The sequence below is a fragment of the Neoarius graeffei genome, chromosome 11, assembly GCF_027579695.1.
Source record: "Neoarius graeffei isolate fNeoGra1 chromosome 11, fNeoGra1.pri, whole genome shotgun sequence".
Taxonomy (NCBI): Eukaryota; Metazoa; Chordata; class Actinopteri; order Siluriformes; family Ariidae; genus Neoarius; species Neoarius graeffei.
In genome coordinates, this window is record NC_083579.1 from 58,772,234 (window position 1) to 58,788,942 (window position 16,709).

The following is a 16,709-nucleotide window of genomic DNA, read 5'->3' on the forward strand; positions in this document are numbered from 1 at the left end:
ACATACTGTGTGCTCAAATCCAGCCAAACTGATTGGTTGGCGTTTCATAATACTGATGGACAATGACCCAAAACATAAAGCCAAAGCAACCCATGAGTTTATTAAAGCAAAGAAGTGGAATATTCTTGAATGGCCAAGTCAGTCACCTGATCTCAACCCAATTGAGCATGCATTAGACTTGTTAAAGACTAAACTTCAGACAGAAAGGCCCACAAACAAACAGTAACTGAAAACCGCTGCAGTAAAGGCCTGGCAGAGCATTAAAAAGGAGGAAACACAGCGTCTGGTGATGTCCATGAGTTCAAGACTTCAGGCAGTCATTGCCAACAAAGGGTTTTCAACCAAGTATTAGAAATGAACATTTTATTTACAATTATTTAATTTGTCCAATTACTTTTGAGCCCCAGAAATGAAGGGATTGTGTTTAAAAAATGCTTTAGTTCCTCACATTTTTATGCAATCATTTTGTTCAACCCACTGAATTAAAGCTGAAAGTCTGAACTTCAACTGCATCTGAATTGTTTTGTTCACAATTCATTGTGGTAATGTACAGAACCAAAATTAGAAAAATGTTGCCTCTGTCCAAATATTTATGGACCTAACTGTATCTCATATTATTCTGTCTACATTCACTGGATATGAGCAATCGCACGCTTTGATTGGCTACTCCATTATTAGGATATCAGCTCATACACCATGAGTAGAAAAAAACAAAATGGCGGAGCGTGATGCTGAACCAACTGTGGATGAAATAAAAACTCTACTCCAAAACAAAACCCCAAAAATTACAAAAAAAAGCAACAAAATATGGAATAAAAGTATTTGATGGTAAGAACGTATTTTTATTTTTCAAGAATTATTATTACAGCATTTTTCACAAATTGCAACTGTCATTTCACCAGTTTGTTTACATTCTAAGTGGAAATTATTTTGTATAAAGTTTTTATTTATCGAATTTGTGAAAGCTAAAAATAAAAAACACTCTGTTTCTCAAAATCTAGTGAATGTGGATATAATAAAACAGTTATTCCACTCAATCTCATCATACATGGTGGCTATCAACTCATGTACGACTCAATTTCATGGAACTACTGTTAGTTACTCTCATATGACCTTTTATGATTTTTTAAAAATTTTTTATAATTTAGTGCATTTTTAAAGTGCAATAAGTGCTGTTTGTGTTCTAGTTGTATAATTGCTTTGGAAAAAAATAGGATAGAAATATACTTTTAGTCAAACCTTGTAAACTACAATACACTACATACAGTAAACTACATACAATATAAACATAGAAGTACAATTTTAGCTTTTAATAATGCGTGGGGGGGCTCAAATGTGGGAATCAAGATGCATGTGATGCTCAGGATTGAACCCTAAACTCTTAGCTGCTGCATCACCTTGCCAAAAAAAAATGATGCTATAGGAAATTTTTATTTTAGCATGAAGGGATAGGTGATGAATCCCATCATTTTTCTATGAGCAGAAAGTTCCATTTTAATTCTATAACCTTCTCCATAGTTTGCACAAAAATACTAAGTAAGGAATAAAACACAATGGGCTGTTTAATTTTGTGCTACGTGACACCACCTTGTTGTTGATTAGTTTCTCATAAAAACACATCCTGATGTGTTTTTTTAATATAAAAGAAATTTGCTAACAAATGCCATATTTTAATAAATATAAAAATGCAAGTCATACCATTTATGGTTATTTAATATTGAAGCATTATCACTTACATTATAGCAGCTATAAACAGCTGTTCCCACACTTTCTCTTGAAGTAAATAAGAAAATAAACGCTTATTTTTATTAGGCTTTTAGTTTTTGTGTGTGTTCAGCTCTGATGCATTGTTTATAACTCAAGAGTTATATAATTGTGTGTAATTGTGTATAATTCAAGAAAATATGCAGCACATACATCATAGTTTGCATTTATGTACATATGCATATAATACTGTGCTTTGGGTTGTTGGTTTTTTTCCCATTGTTTATCCTTCAGGATCGACTGGACTCTCTGACAGAGGTGGATGACTCGGGACAGCTGATTATTAAGTGTAGTCAGGACTACCTTTCCCTGGACTGCGGTATCACTGCCTATGAACTGAGTGACTACAGCCCCAGTGAAGATCCAGAAGGTCGAGGTCTGGGTCAAGACCCACGCTCCCTCTATCCAGAGCTGGAACGAGACTTCCCTGAATTGCTTCAGAGTGTAGATCTTCTCACTATTGCTGCTTCCAGACAGAGCCAAGAATCATCCTCACCTACAGAGGAGGAATCAACCAGATCCACCCAGGGGCCTGTGGAGGAACCAATCAAATCCACCCAGGGGTCTGTGGAGGAACCAACAAGATCAACCCAGGGGCCTGTGGAGGAACCAGCTGATTCCACCCAGGAGACCCAGAGCAAGCCCATGGACCAGGCACCAACCACAGACACAGCTATGCAGGGAGAGAACAACGTTGGCTTCTCCAAGCGTCCACTCCAAGGCTCTCACAGTAATGACATATCACCTACTCAGCCCTCCGTGCCCAAGAAGCCCATGTATATGGAAGAATCATCCCTCCAGTTCCAGGCTGACATCAGCAGAAGCACACCCTCTCTTTTGGATCTGCCTGATCGTTCTAGATTCTGGCTGGACCTGGAGGCAGTGTATCCCAGCAGTGGGAGTCAGTCAGAAGAGAATCTCCACATCATGAATGCGAAGAACCGGCAAGCGAGTCATCAAGTAGCTTTCCAGAAGCAGCAAGTCCAAATACCCCTCCAGAGAAGCTCATCTGTGGCTGAGAAGGAAAATGACTCTGAACACAGTAACCTGTACTCATGCTCAAAGGGCAAGCACTCCAAACCCATGAAGGTGAACAGTGACTCCTCTACTCCTCCACCCTCTTCAGAGGAGGAAACAAATTGCAAGCCACATGAAAGCTCTTCCAGTCTGGATGATCATATTTCTACTATAGATTCCCAGTGGATCATGCCAAAACCGGGCTCTCACGTCCTTGAGAAGAATAGTAGCCCTAAAGAAGATTGCTGGTATGGCTCTGAGGAATTCCTTGCCCTTCCTGCTCAGCTGAAGAAGACTGAGATGCTGGCCTTAAAGTTAGAGAGTTTGGCTCAAGCCTTACCCCCAAGAGCCCTGCAGCAGTCAGTTCAGGATGTAGACAATTGGGAACTGACCGAGGCTAACCCGGAATGGGAGACCAATGCTCATATCTTTTCTCCCCACCCCAGTAGGAAGCACTTCTCACTAGGGAGGTTGTCATCCTCGTCCAGTGATGTGGCTCCCTCTGTAGATGAAAGTATTGAATCTGGACCCCTCAGTGACTTGGTGTCAGAAGATGAGGGTGGGTGGTGTGCACCCAAGTCTCCAAGAGCTGAGAGGATTACTGTGCAACCTGAGGCCCCCAGGATGGTCCTCCAGTGTACACCGCTGATTGAACAGCTACTGGAAGACATCCAGCACCAGGAGAACTACAAGGACATTTGGGGAAAGTTAGAGGTGAGATTATTTTATTCAGTTTTTCAGTGAGGAATCGGGTGCGTAATATTGCAGTTACTGCTCACAAAGACATTCCTTTTTTTTGTGCAACAAGAATTTTTTGCATGAAAATCTCAGTGCACTCATATTTATTTGCACATAAATAAACAATAAACTGTCATTACTTGGCACTTAAAGAAATCACCAGATTCTGTCATAACAGATTGCATATGTGCTAGAAAAACACGTCCTAAAATACTTTACATAAGAGCCAAAGGTAAGCCTAACAAGATGGTTGCTACTTATGAATTAGGACCATCAGAAAAGTAAATGGGGGCGGCACGGTGGTGTAGTGGTTAGCACTATCGCCTCACAGCAAGAAGGTCCGGGTTCGAGCCCCGTGGCCGGCGAGGGCCTTTCTGTGTGGAGTTTGCATGTTCTCCCCGTGTCCACGTGGGTTTCCTCCGGGTGCTCCGGTTTCCCCCACAGTCCAAAGACATGCAGGTTAGGTTAACTGGTGACTCTAAATTGACCGTAGGTGTGAATGTGAGTGTGAATGGTTGTCTGTGTCTATGTGTCAGCCCTGTGATGACCTGGCGACTTGTCCAGGGTGTACCCCACCTTTCGCCCGTAGTCAGCTGGGATAGGTTCCAGCTTGCCTGCGACCCTGTAGAACAGGATAAAGCGGCTAGAGATAATGAGATGAGAAAAGTAAATGGGACAATTCAGGACAGCTGAAGTGTGTAAAGCAATCAGCAGTTTATGTATATATTTACATGTGTTACTTTCCGAACAGGGCGGCACGGTGGTGTAGTGGTTAGTGCTGTCGCCTCACAGCAAGAAGGTCCGGGTTCGAGCCCCGTGGCCGGCGAGGGCCTTTCTGTGCGGAGTTTGCATGTTCTCCCCGTGTCCACGTGGGTTTCCTCTGGGTGCTCCGGTTTCCCCCACAGTCCAAAGACCAGTGGCGTGCACAGACATTTTGGGGGGCAAGTGCTCTGGGGGGAAAAAAGGGCACTTTTTTGCGCATGTGGAACACCTTATTATAAAAGTCTGAGATTTAACCCTCCTCTTGTGTTCGGGTCGCCACTGACCTGTTTTAGTTTTTAAAGGTGTAAAACAACCACTTAATGTTAATTTATTACATCAAGGCTTTTTGACTTTGCCAGGAATCTCTAGTTGAACAAAATAGAAAAAGAAATTTTTGTTTTCCTAAATCTGAAAATGGTCTAGCAAAAAATATAATACTTATGTGCAGTTGTTTCTGTATGTGACAGGCTACTTCACGACAAAATAATTACAGCTTGGGCTTAGAGGGCAAACAATACATTTTCACTCGATTCATGTGTTACCTGGCTGGTGGGGCAGGGGAAGAGCTGACTGACTGCCCGATGTGTTGTCTGCGCTACGACAAGGCCGTGGCTTCCAGGACGCTATGCTGCTGCAACCTCACATTGAATGCACTGCACGCTTGTTCACGTGACAGAGCAAGAGAGACAGAGGTCCGGTGTGTGTGCGGAGGGGGCACACATCGGGACATTATTTTCACACACGCTTTTAATGCCGCGGCTTTTCTAAAAGATCATGTCGACATTGGCTTCAGTAAACTGTAAAAAAAAAAATTCAAAAGGGCACTTTTTTGGACAGAGGGCAGAGGGGCAGGTGCTTGAGCACCACCTCGTGTCTATCTGTGCACGCCACTGCCAAAGACATGCAGGTTAGGTTAACTGGTGACTCTAACTTGACCGTAGGTGTGAATGTGAGTGTGAATGGTTGTCTGTGTCTATGTGTCAGCCCTGTGATGACCTGGCGACTTGTCCAGGGTGTACCCCGCCTTTCGCCTGTAGTCAGCTGGGATAGGCTCCAGCTTGCCTGCGACCCTGTAGAACAGGATAAAGCGGCTAGAGATAATGAGATGAGATGAGACTTTCCGAACAGTAGCCCAAATCCATAACCACTAAGTCAAACCACACCAAAAGAAATGCTTCCATTTCCTGGACTTTTAGTTCCACACTGACGGGTACCTAAAAAAAAAAAAAAGCTGTACACTGCTGCCTCCTGGTGGCTGATGGAAAGAAATACAGGCGTCATATTATATTTCCATTAGAATCTTTTCATTCCCCAGGGATGTTACACATGTATCTGGTTATTTAGCACAAAAGTCTTTTAACACAAGTCTTTTAGAACAAATCTAAAGTCTTTTAGCATAAATCCAAAGTCTTCTAGCACAAGTTCTAAAGTCCCTTAGCACAACTCTATGTTCTTTAGCACAACTCTGGATTATAGTCACAATAATAATAATTAAAAAAATACTCATCTTGAAGGGGTTTATTATGATTGCTTAGGGACTGGAAGCTGGAATTTTTGCTGCTGATTCTTTGTTGTCTTTGGATATTTGTACTTAAGCCATAACAAACTTCGAATTATGGGCACCTTCATAGATTACTTCAGTCACTTATGATCATATCACAAATTCAACTGACTGTCAATAATTACACGTTTGCCAAATTAATTAACGGGGGGATTATATCTCTTGCTCTGCTTGACGTGTTTTGCCGACTAAGAAGTAACCCAACAGTTGCGATATGTAAACTAGAAAAGCACCCGGAGAGCGCAGACCTCCACCAAGAATCCTTTAAAAAATTCCGGGATCCAGAAGGTGATCCGGATCACCACCAAAATTTAGTGGATTGTTACTTGTGCCCAGTCACACCTCTGGAAAAAATTTCAGAGCAATCCGTTCATAACTTTTTCCGTAATGTTGCTAACAGACAAACCAACAAACAAACAAACCAACGCTACCAAAAACATAACCTCCTTGGCGGAGGTAACAAACGAAAGAAACTTCCACTAAAGTATTCTAGAAGAAATGGCAATTAAATAAAAGTGTAATATAAACATTCAGGAATGACAACACAACCAAAATTAATATATTAATATATTAATTGTTTAAAATATGGCAATCGTGAAGCAAGAAGATGATGAAGAAATTATGCTAAGATGTAAGGTTTGTTTGATCATTAAGACAAGTCTTGAAGGTGTGGCTAGTTTACAGGGAAATTCACTTTTTGATCGGAATCTCGGCAACTTTCATAAAAAAAAATCCATCAAACATCTTTAAACATGATCAGTAAGTATTCATAATGAAGATTAAGTGTTCTTGGATCTTGTGGTTAAAGAACTTAGAGTTGTGCTAAGAGACTTTAGAACTTGTGCTAAAAGACTTTAGATTTGTGATAAAAGACTTTTGTGCTGAATAACCGTAAACCGTTAAACATAGAGGAATTTATTGTGAGGTGTGCACTCATGTATGACATGTCACATACTAAACAGACCAGACAAGTGCATGGACTTAACAATATTCAAGCAAAAAGACATTTAACTATGGGAAATTTTAAATAAAAATAGAATAATGGAGTAAAAGTTTAGATATACAGTAAAGCAGCAGTTGTGAAATACAAATATATGCATGTAATGTCAGAGGAAATAAAATAAATAAAATAGAACTAAAAAACAAAAATAAAAGGAATAAAAAAGAGGTAACTATAATTTACTGTATGTTGTTTAAGGTATGAACATTATACTGTAGTGCAGGGATGAAAAATCTTTATGCATCATATATAGCATGTAGTGTGTGATTTTGTTAAAAAAAAAAATTAAATATACACAGTACCAGTCAAAAGTTTGGACACACCTACTCATTCATAGGTTTTTCTGTATCTTGACTATTTTTTAAATTGTAGAACAATACTGAAGACATATGAAATAACATATGGAACATGTATAGAACTAAGTGGTAAACAACAAAGTGTTAAAAAACAAAATATGTTTCATATTTTAGATTCTTCAAAGTAGCCACCATTTACCATGATGATGCTTTGCACACTATTAGCATTATCTTAAAGGTAGACTGACTTTCAGATTTTTCAGGTTTAGGTCATTAAAAAGAATTTTTCTTGACACCCAGTTATTTTTGTTTAGTGGACCGAAAGCTACTGAATTCAAATCACAGACTTCCAATTTTATTTGTTTTTTTAAAATAGAACAATTAATGAATTTAAGGCTACATGGCCCTAAATTCTCCGCTATTTTTTCTTGCTTCACTGTGACGCAATACAAGATACTATGTCATGCATCACATAGCAGGCTTTCCCCATTCGCGCAAGGCATTGTGGGATACAAATTTGAAACAGGAGAGAAAAATGGAGGATGCAAATGAAACATGAAAGACCGAGTATAGTAACAGAAAGTGAGCGGAAATATGTTATTTACCAGCTGGGAGGTCTGTATGGTGAAATACCGTGACCGAGGTCTTGAAAGTACTGACCAAGGCCCTCTGGGCCGAGGTCAGTATTCAAGGCTGAGGTCACGATATTTCACCATACGGACTGACCTTAAGCTGGTAAATAATATATTTATTTTTTTCTTTACCAAATTCTAACAGAAAACGAGAGTGCCCGAAAGGGAAAACTGAGCCGAGGCAAGACGCTATTTTGAATCCTCATTCACGGCTATAATGCAAATTGCTTTCTCCTCGGTACACTTCCATGGCAGGGAAAAAACTACATTTTGCCACCTATGTAGTCCCCTATTTATACAAATAGGAGTCATTCAGGATTCAGCCATGTTTTTGCTCAGTGTTAGCAAATTACAGGTTTTTAGCTTTCTCCTGAAATGTTTTCTTTTATTTCTTCTTCCTCAGGGTAGTAAAACTCGCTTTCGCTGTGAACACTGTCGTTGTCGCTGTCCATGCTGTAAAATTAATGCTATTCTCCTGAGAAATGCTGGCAGAAATTTATAAGATTTTTGATAATCTTATAAATAAATCTTATTAAAAAAAGATAAATGTTGACAAAAAATGCTACTATGTTTGTTGTTGTTGTGAACAAGCGAGTTGCCAGAGGTCCATAACTGGGGCCCATAACTGGGGTCTGTACCGTAGGATACGGACCCGCTCGCCAGCCAATCAGAGCGCAGGGTTTGGACCGCAAAAAAAATAAAAGACGTTATGTTGTGAAGGAAAGGAAACACAGGACCAAACTAATAAATATCGGCGGTCAGCCAGCACCTCGGTGTGATCGGCTGTTTGTTTAGCAACAGAATGATGTAACTGTCAGTGCACGGTCAAGGTAAACCTGTAGATGGCAGTAATGCAACACTGTGGATGCCAGCTGCCGTAAAACCCAAAAGAAGAAGAAGAAAATGACTCCTAAAGGTAACCCTGCGCATGCGTGCACGGACTTCCTCTGTCTGCTTGATTGCACGAAACGAGCGATTTCATACATATTATTTGCTTGATAATCCCCTCAAGTTAAATAACTTCCCAGCCACAGAATGGCCTGGTTTGTTGTTGTTTTAGATATTACGGAAATAAACATATATCACAATGACCAAATTTCAGAGGGAACTAACTTTCACCGGTTTTATGAAATCGAAAGGCCGTCTACTTTTTTTAAAGATATTTTTTGGACTTTTTTCACCTGTATCGGATAGGACAGTGTAGAGACAGGAAATGAGTGTGAGAGAGAGACAGGGAGGGATCGGGAAATGACCTCGGGTCGGAATCGAACCCGGGTCCCCGGATTTATGGTATGGCGCCTTATCCACCTGAGCCACGGAGCGCGTTGTGTGTGTACTTGGGACCCGGTTGTTATGGGAAACACCTGATCCTGATTTGAGGGCAATCAGCACGTGCAGATACGGATGCTATTTTCATAGAGATTTTGAAGTATTATCACTGTCACGTTTGTTTCTCGCCATGTTTATAATGCTGTTTAAATAATTTGCTTTATGATTCTGCTTTCGTTTGTGTTTTGTTTTTGTAAATATCACGCCTGCTAATAAACACCCTTCCTGCACTTAGATCCGTCTACCGCCGTCTATCTTGTACGGTAGTGTCCTGATCCCCAAATCTATAACCCAGCCACATATAAAAAGTTGCACTCCTCCATGCTCGTCCAGGTTTTCATCTGTGTGTCCATGTAGAATGATGTCTGCAGCACCAGGTAGTTTGAGATGTTGGGGAACTCAATGGATGGATAATTTTCCAACTCGTAGGAAAAATCCTTCTTTGTTAGCATGTAATGATCTAATCCCATTGAGTGGTTTCTGTATCCACTTCTTTTGAGCGTACTTCTTGGTTTTAATAACTTGCTTGTTTGCTGTACACAAACATGGCAATAAGTTCTTGTGTTAATGGACCAGACTCCACTTTTGGATCATTAATCCCTTTTGACTGAGAATGCCCTGCATTCATGGTTTTATATTGGCTTCTGGCACATCCATACAGTTTTAAATACAATACCTACAATTAAAAAGTTTGTTTTTATTGCATTTATTTAATTCCTGGGCTCCCATCTGTAACAGGGAGTGATGTTGTGTTCCAGTAATACACTATACAATAGATTATTAGATTCTAATTGAATAGATGAGCCAAAATAATTGGGGATCTTTTTTAATGGGCCCCGACTTGGTACAAGAATTAATAGGTGGGCCTTAAAGTAGAAAAGGTTGAGAACCCGTGCTGTAGGACATCTGTTGTATACATCTGTTTTAAAACAATCCATAATGGTTTCCCATTTAATCTGCAAATCTCTGCTTGCAGAACTGTGAAACCCTCCTGATTAGTCCTCCGCCAGCCGATAAGATGATCAGATTCAGTTGTGGAGATGAAAGAGATGATAAAATGAATGACTCTGGCTAGTCCTGTTTTCTATGTCTGTGTTGTGAGAAAGAAAAAAGAACAGAAGAAAGAGTATGAGAGAATGTGTGAGTGTGTATTTGTGTCTATGAGGATGATTGGGTGAGGCTGAGGCAGGCAGCCGCATCCACCTGAGATGATGCGTGTCACGGGGGGAAGTGATTGATTACATTAGCATGCAGCCCCTGGAGATGACTTCATCCTCTCGGCAACAGACAGCTGGCAGCTGAAGACTTTGCTGGGGGGAGTCTCAGGGGCTTAGTCAAGTGTGACGCTTCTGACCAACCTCTGCTCTCTCTCTCTCGCTCTCTTTCACTGTCTCTTTCCTTTCTGTCCATCTTTCCTGATATATTTCTTCCATTTCTTTCATGGTTCACTTTCTCTCTTTCTAAGGCAATAAATTGGATATCCTTTTTTCATCACCTTCTTGCAGGAGACTCTCTGTTAACACAGTGACCAGAGGCTATATATTCATCTGCTCAGTGACTTTTTTGGTGTAGAGGCAGAGGACAATAAGACACAGACATATATAAAGTATCAGCAAAGCCATTTGATCTCCACTGACTCTTGTACTGTGGCTGTGTTGATTGTTAGCTCTCTATCTACACCATCTGTGGACCCTGATCCCCCCAGTGGCATGTTGTGGTACTGTAGAGGGGATGTCAGCATTTTTACCTTTATTTTTTTTTTTAAATTTATTTTATTATTAAGGGATGGCACGGTGGTGTAGTGGTTAGCACTGTCACCTTACAGCAAGAAGGTTCTGGGTTCCAATGAGGGCCTTTCTGTGTGGAGTTTGCATGTTCTCTCCGTGTCTGCGTGGGTTTCCTCCGGGTGCTCCGGTTTGCCCCACAGTCCAAAGACATGCAGGTTAGGTTAACTGGTGGCTCTAAATTGACTGTTGGTATGAATGTGAGTGTGCATGATTGTTTGTCTCTGTGTCAGCCCTGTGATGACCTGGCGACTTGTCCAGAGTGTACCCCGCCTCTTGCCCATAGTCAGCTGGGATAGGCTCCAGCTTGCCTGCGACCCTGCACAGGATAAGCGGTTACGGATAATGGATGGATGTATTGCACACTTAAATGTCTTTTTTGAGTTGTAAACTAAATGATTTGACTGCACTGTGGTGAAACATCAAAGCTGATGTTAATATAAATTGGCATTTTATGGGATGAAAATGGCTCCAAATGCCACCTACTGGTTAAAATAATCCTGACCTTGCAAGGCCCATGCTGATGTAGAGTCAGCCGTTTGGTACTTCTCTACGTCTGTCTGTGAGTGTGGTTTTACAGAATGTTAAGTCTGTGAAACTGCACTCATTTTCAAATATATGCTATATGCTTAATATTGAGACTTACTGTGCAACTCCTGCCTCACACATCCAGGTCAGGGTTGTGGTCGTTTCAGAGCCTACCTTAGGCTTACGACCCAAAAAGCAGGCCAGATTACCCAGAGTAGGATGCTAGGGGCCCATTAAAACACTCATTCATGCCTTTGGACAATTTAGAGAGCTATTTGCATAATTTTGGACAGTGGGAGAAACCTGGAAGAAACACACTCTAATATGGGTGAACACAGGGAAGCCATGGCCTAATGATTAGAGAAGCAGCTTTGGGACCAAAAGGTGGCCGGTTTGATTCCCTGGACCAGCAGGAATGGCCGAAGTACTCTTGAGCAAGGCACCTAACCTCCAACTGCTCCCCAGGCTGCTCTGGGTACATTGGATGCCACTAGCGTCTGCTAAATCCCATTAATGTAATGTCCATGAGTCCATCCTCAGGTTTGAGGGTTGGGGACTCCGAACTGCTGCACCATCTCCTTCCACGTTCCTTGATCACACGCCAGGGCTGTACAATGCGCAAGTGACCTTCCCGTCTGTTCTTTGATGTCGTCACCCCATCTTTTTCGTTGTCTTCCTCTGGATCGCTTTCCATTAATTCTTCCCTCAAAGATGTACATGCACAGGTTCTGGGCTCTGATCATATGGCCAAAATACTGCAGTTTCCTTCTCTTGATGGTTTCAACTAAAGTTCTTTGTGTGCCCATCTCTTCCAGAACTGATTCATTTGTTCTGTGTTCTGTCCACCTTATCCTTAGAGCATGTCTATAGCAATCCATTTCAAACGCATTCATTCTTCTTATATCGTCTGTCTTAGTAGTCCATGATTCGCAACCATACAGTGCTACTGGCCATGCAAGCATTTTTAAAAGCTTCAACTTTATATGTTTGTTCAAGGCGCAGTCTTTCCATAGAGGATGCAGTGACCTCAAAGCCGATCTTGCTGCTCCAAGTTTGGCTCGAATTTCTTGGTAATGTAATATAATACTGGGGGAACATGCAAACTCCACACAGACAGACTAAACAGATTACAGTTCTGTCCATCTATCTATCTACACTATATGGCAAAAAATTTGTTGACGCCTGATCTTCACACCCATATGTAGGCCCAAACCTGTTCCAACATGACAATGCCCCTGTGCACAAAGCAAGGGCATGGTTTGAAAAGGTTGGAGTGGAAGAACTTGAGTGTTCTACAGAGCCCTGACCTCAACCCCACTGAACACCTTTGATGAGCTCCATCTATCTATCTATGCAGTTATAAAAATGTTTTATCAAGGGATTCATGGAATCTAGCTTTCCAAAGGCTACATCAAATCTCTTCGAAAAGGTAAACAAAAGCCTTTGTGTTATACTGTTTTAGGGTAGCACATATGAGGGTTTCCCCATCAGATGTCTATAGCATGCCTTAAAAAAAGAAAGAAAAAAGGCCTGATAGGACAGTTTCTTTTCTAAATTGTATGAGGACATTGTGAAATCTTGTAGTTTGTGTCAGGCTGTTTTCTCTGAATACTAATTTTGTTTCATGTCTTAAATCTGCAGTTGCATTTTTTTTTACATAATTTTCTCCTTGTAGTCATGCAGATGTGGCTCTAGGTAGTGCATCTTTCCAAACTGCTGCTTATGCAATGTCATAGGGCAGCTGAAAGTGCTTAGAGGAGAACACGAACTCTCATATTCAGGAAACATTAACTCACAGACGCCTACAGTTGGAGTCGTGCTCATCACTTGAGTTATACTCTATTAGCCAGGGATGTGGGTTCAGTGGAACTCAAATGCACAGTGAAACTTTAGACATCTCTGCCACGCTAACAGTTCTCTTAGTTGTGGGCAGTTTCTTAAGGCACGTTTATAGGCTGTCATCTATATTATGTCTGATCTATCTTATGTATACATTGCGTTTCTACGTTATGCAGCTATGAGAGCTGTTAAAGGAAAGACAAGAATCCAAGCTGTCCAATCTGTTTTCAGAGAACGGCACTTACACACAGGACACCAACTCTTCATCTTTCTCTCGTTCTTGCTCAGTGTTTCTCTCTGTCCTGTTCTGTCTCTCCAGCACTTCGCTTTGAAAACAGAGGCAGTCATGCCTACTTCAAAGCTGCTCTCTTTTAGAAGTCGAGGCTAAACATTCGATAAATTATAGCTTTCTTAGCTGGTGTGTGGAGAGGTCATTTGTATCAATATCTTTGATTTGCACCAGTGCTAGGTAATGAGCTGCTATAGCAAAAAAGTGAGCAGTATCCTTGGATGAAGCCTGGGGGTCTGGCTATATAGTTCATTAGAGATATTACAAAGTGCCATTTGATCTGTTCAGGTTTATGGCATTAGAATGTGTCTCCAGACGACTGTGATGTATAAGTGCATGCATTTCGCTGTAATTAGAGGACTATGTTCCCCTCTCGCTGTCTTCTCCCTCTGGTCATCCTCAGGCTTGATCTGAGAGCAAATGGATACAAGGAATGATAATTATTCTTCATGGCAGATGCAGTTTTAGAGATGACCAAAAGGTGGCAGTGGTCACACATCTGAACAGCACGACCAGTTTTCCTTCAGTAGCTCAAGCACATCAAGGACAAGTGCTGAATGATATTCTGCTAAGCACTGTCCACATTAGATTAAAGCGCACTGCTGCTCCACAACTTTGTGTACCTCAGACTTTATCAACGATATACGAAATTGAAAAAGAATCGGCGGTTACTGATCGGCATCGAACGTGTGTGCAGTTTCACTGAGTCTTATTGCTGGATTTCACTTTAGACTGCACGTCATGTTCGATCAGGAGAATTTAGAGAGACAAGACGGAAATGCAGGAATTATTATATTTCACTGAACTTGCGCTTCTCTGTTGTCACATACGGTCCCATGTTTATAGGAAAAAGTGGCATATTAGAGGAGAAATAGGATTCTGAAGTGCAAAATTCTCTAAACTCTCAGATGTTTCCAAAAAGTCAGAATATAATTCATAATAATGAATTATAAAATATTTTCAATATGAAGATATAATATTGATATTGTAATACATGATATCAGAACACACTTTTCTAAGATATACCGGATATCATTTTAATTAATATATTAAATATTTTTTTAAAAAGACAAACTAACTGAAAGCAGCTGATTTGATGTTAAACTTTTGTACTTACTCTTTTAAAATTGTATATTGTTCAGATTTTACAAATTAATTTTTTCAATACTTATTATTATTATTATTATTATTATTATTATTATTTGTGCGTGTGTGTGTGTGTTTTGGCCACTTTCAGGGCTTCGTCTCTAAGCTGGATGAGTTTATCTGCTGGCTGAGGGAAGCACTGGAGAGCACAGAGAACTGGACTCCACCACGAGCCAATATCGACAGCCTCAGACTTTACCTGGAAACACACCTTGTAAGTCCATCACACACACACACACACACACACACTCTCTCTCTCTCTCTTGCTTGAACCATGCTGACTGGCCATGCAGCTACACCGCAATGTTCCCAATGTCCTTATTGATTAAAATTTTTTCGCACAACCCCGAGATGCGCTCCCTAAAAGCTTGACAGTGGACCCATTATTTCTGTGTGGAAGTGAAAAGGATTGAGACAGTACATCTTCTCTCATACAGCAGTGATCATTTATTTACTACACGATCAGGGACACAAGGCCAGGCTGATATTGAACAGTTATTACATACTATAAAAATTGCAAAGGCCTTTAAATTTCACAGCATGAAAAAACCTCATCACCACGTTGACACCATTTTTACTCTTCTGAGAGAAACATCACATTGAGTTTTATTATGAAAGGCTGCACTCCTTCATATTGATATAGAGATGTGCAGGGTTTTTTTTTTTTACACATTTAATGTCTGACTCATAGTCCAGCTGCCACATGGAATGTGTGTGTGTGTGTGTGTGTGTGTGTGTGTGTGTGTGTACATACGTACGTATGTGTGTGGAGCATAGCTCTTTCCGGTACCCATGGGAGAATTATAACACGGGGGTTGACTGCAGGGGGAGAGGGAGGGCTGTGTTTATAAGGCATTGAGGGATGGTGTGAAATGAAACGGCTATTGATTGAGCTTGATGGTGGATCCAGGTCCCTGAATCACATTAACGAGGGACGCAGCAGCCTGTGTTGGCAAATGAGCAGCAGGGATAGGAGCTTGCAGTTACAGAGAAAAAAAAAAAACCACACACACACGCTTTAAAGATGTTTAAACTAAGGAAAATAAAAAAGGTGATGTATTAGGCTACGGACACATTGCAAGGCCAGGTACTAATACTAATAATACCAACACGAGCCTCAGCATTACTAAGCTGAGCCACAGGCACAAAAGAATTCCTGCCACAGTGGTGACCAAATTATGGCAAGTTTAAAAAAATATATGATGAAAATAAAATGCATTCCCATTGCAGGTAAAAGTGGCCCAAATCCATTTTTTTTCATATTACAAATTTTTTGCTGGATATTATGAACAGCAAATATCAGATTAAGGCTCTGACTTTTTCATTTCTTATTTTGGCCCACTTTCATATTTGATACTGAAATCCAATCCAGATCTGATGAGAGATCAGAATTTATGTGACTTTCACGCCACTCCTTCTCAGTATGTATCACAGTTATGCACCGGTGGGAATTAGTCTCGTGTTGAGTAGTGTTATGTGACCTGATCAGACTACTGTTGTATAGACCCCTTCGCATGTTTGTAAACAAACCGACCGTTGCCAGGATGCGCGCGCAGCCTGGACCCAGAAACAGTGGCGCTGCCCATAGACCGGCATTATGAGCTGTCAGATTATGCCAAACAATTGTCGTTACAAGATCGAGAATGCTACATAAATAAGTTAACTCTAACAAGTGGACATCGCCTACCGGATCCGCATTTAATTAAAGAGTGGACGGACGATGTTAGTAAGTTCCCTGGTATACAATGGCCAGATATATACTCGTACCTTATTGACAAGACTTCAGTGTACACCCACGAAAAACTTCGTGCCTACAAGTCTTTAGACGCATAATGATTATGTTATGTGCGGGCATGTACAGAACGTATTTTACACTGAAATTGTTTTAATCAAATTATGCCAATGATGTGATGGCAATGTGGCTTTAGCTACAACAGCAAATTCCAACACTAAACAGCAATTTGCAGGAGGTAATGGCATGAAAGGAATGATAGTGTAAAGAGTGCAGCTAAGAGAAATCAGAG

General features: G+C 40.8%; 1 protein-coding gene across 1 annotated transcript in view; it reads left to right on the plus strand.

The window, feature by feature from the left end:
* Positions 1 to 16,709, plus strand: part of akap6 (A kinase (PRKA) anchor protein 6) — a 163,654-nt gene that overhangs the window by 34,670 nt on the left and 112,275 nt on the right. The window contains exons 4-5 of the mRNA XM_060932814.1: positions 1,999 to 3,495; positions 14,777 to 14,899. Of these exons, the coding sequence (XP_060788797.1) occupies positions 1,999 to 3,495; positions 14,777 to 14,899 (1,620 nt within the window). The remainder of the gene's footprint in view (positions 1 to 1,998; positions 3,496 to 14,776; positions 14,900 to 16,709) is intronic.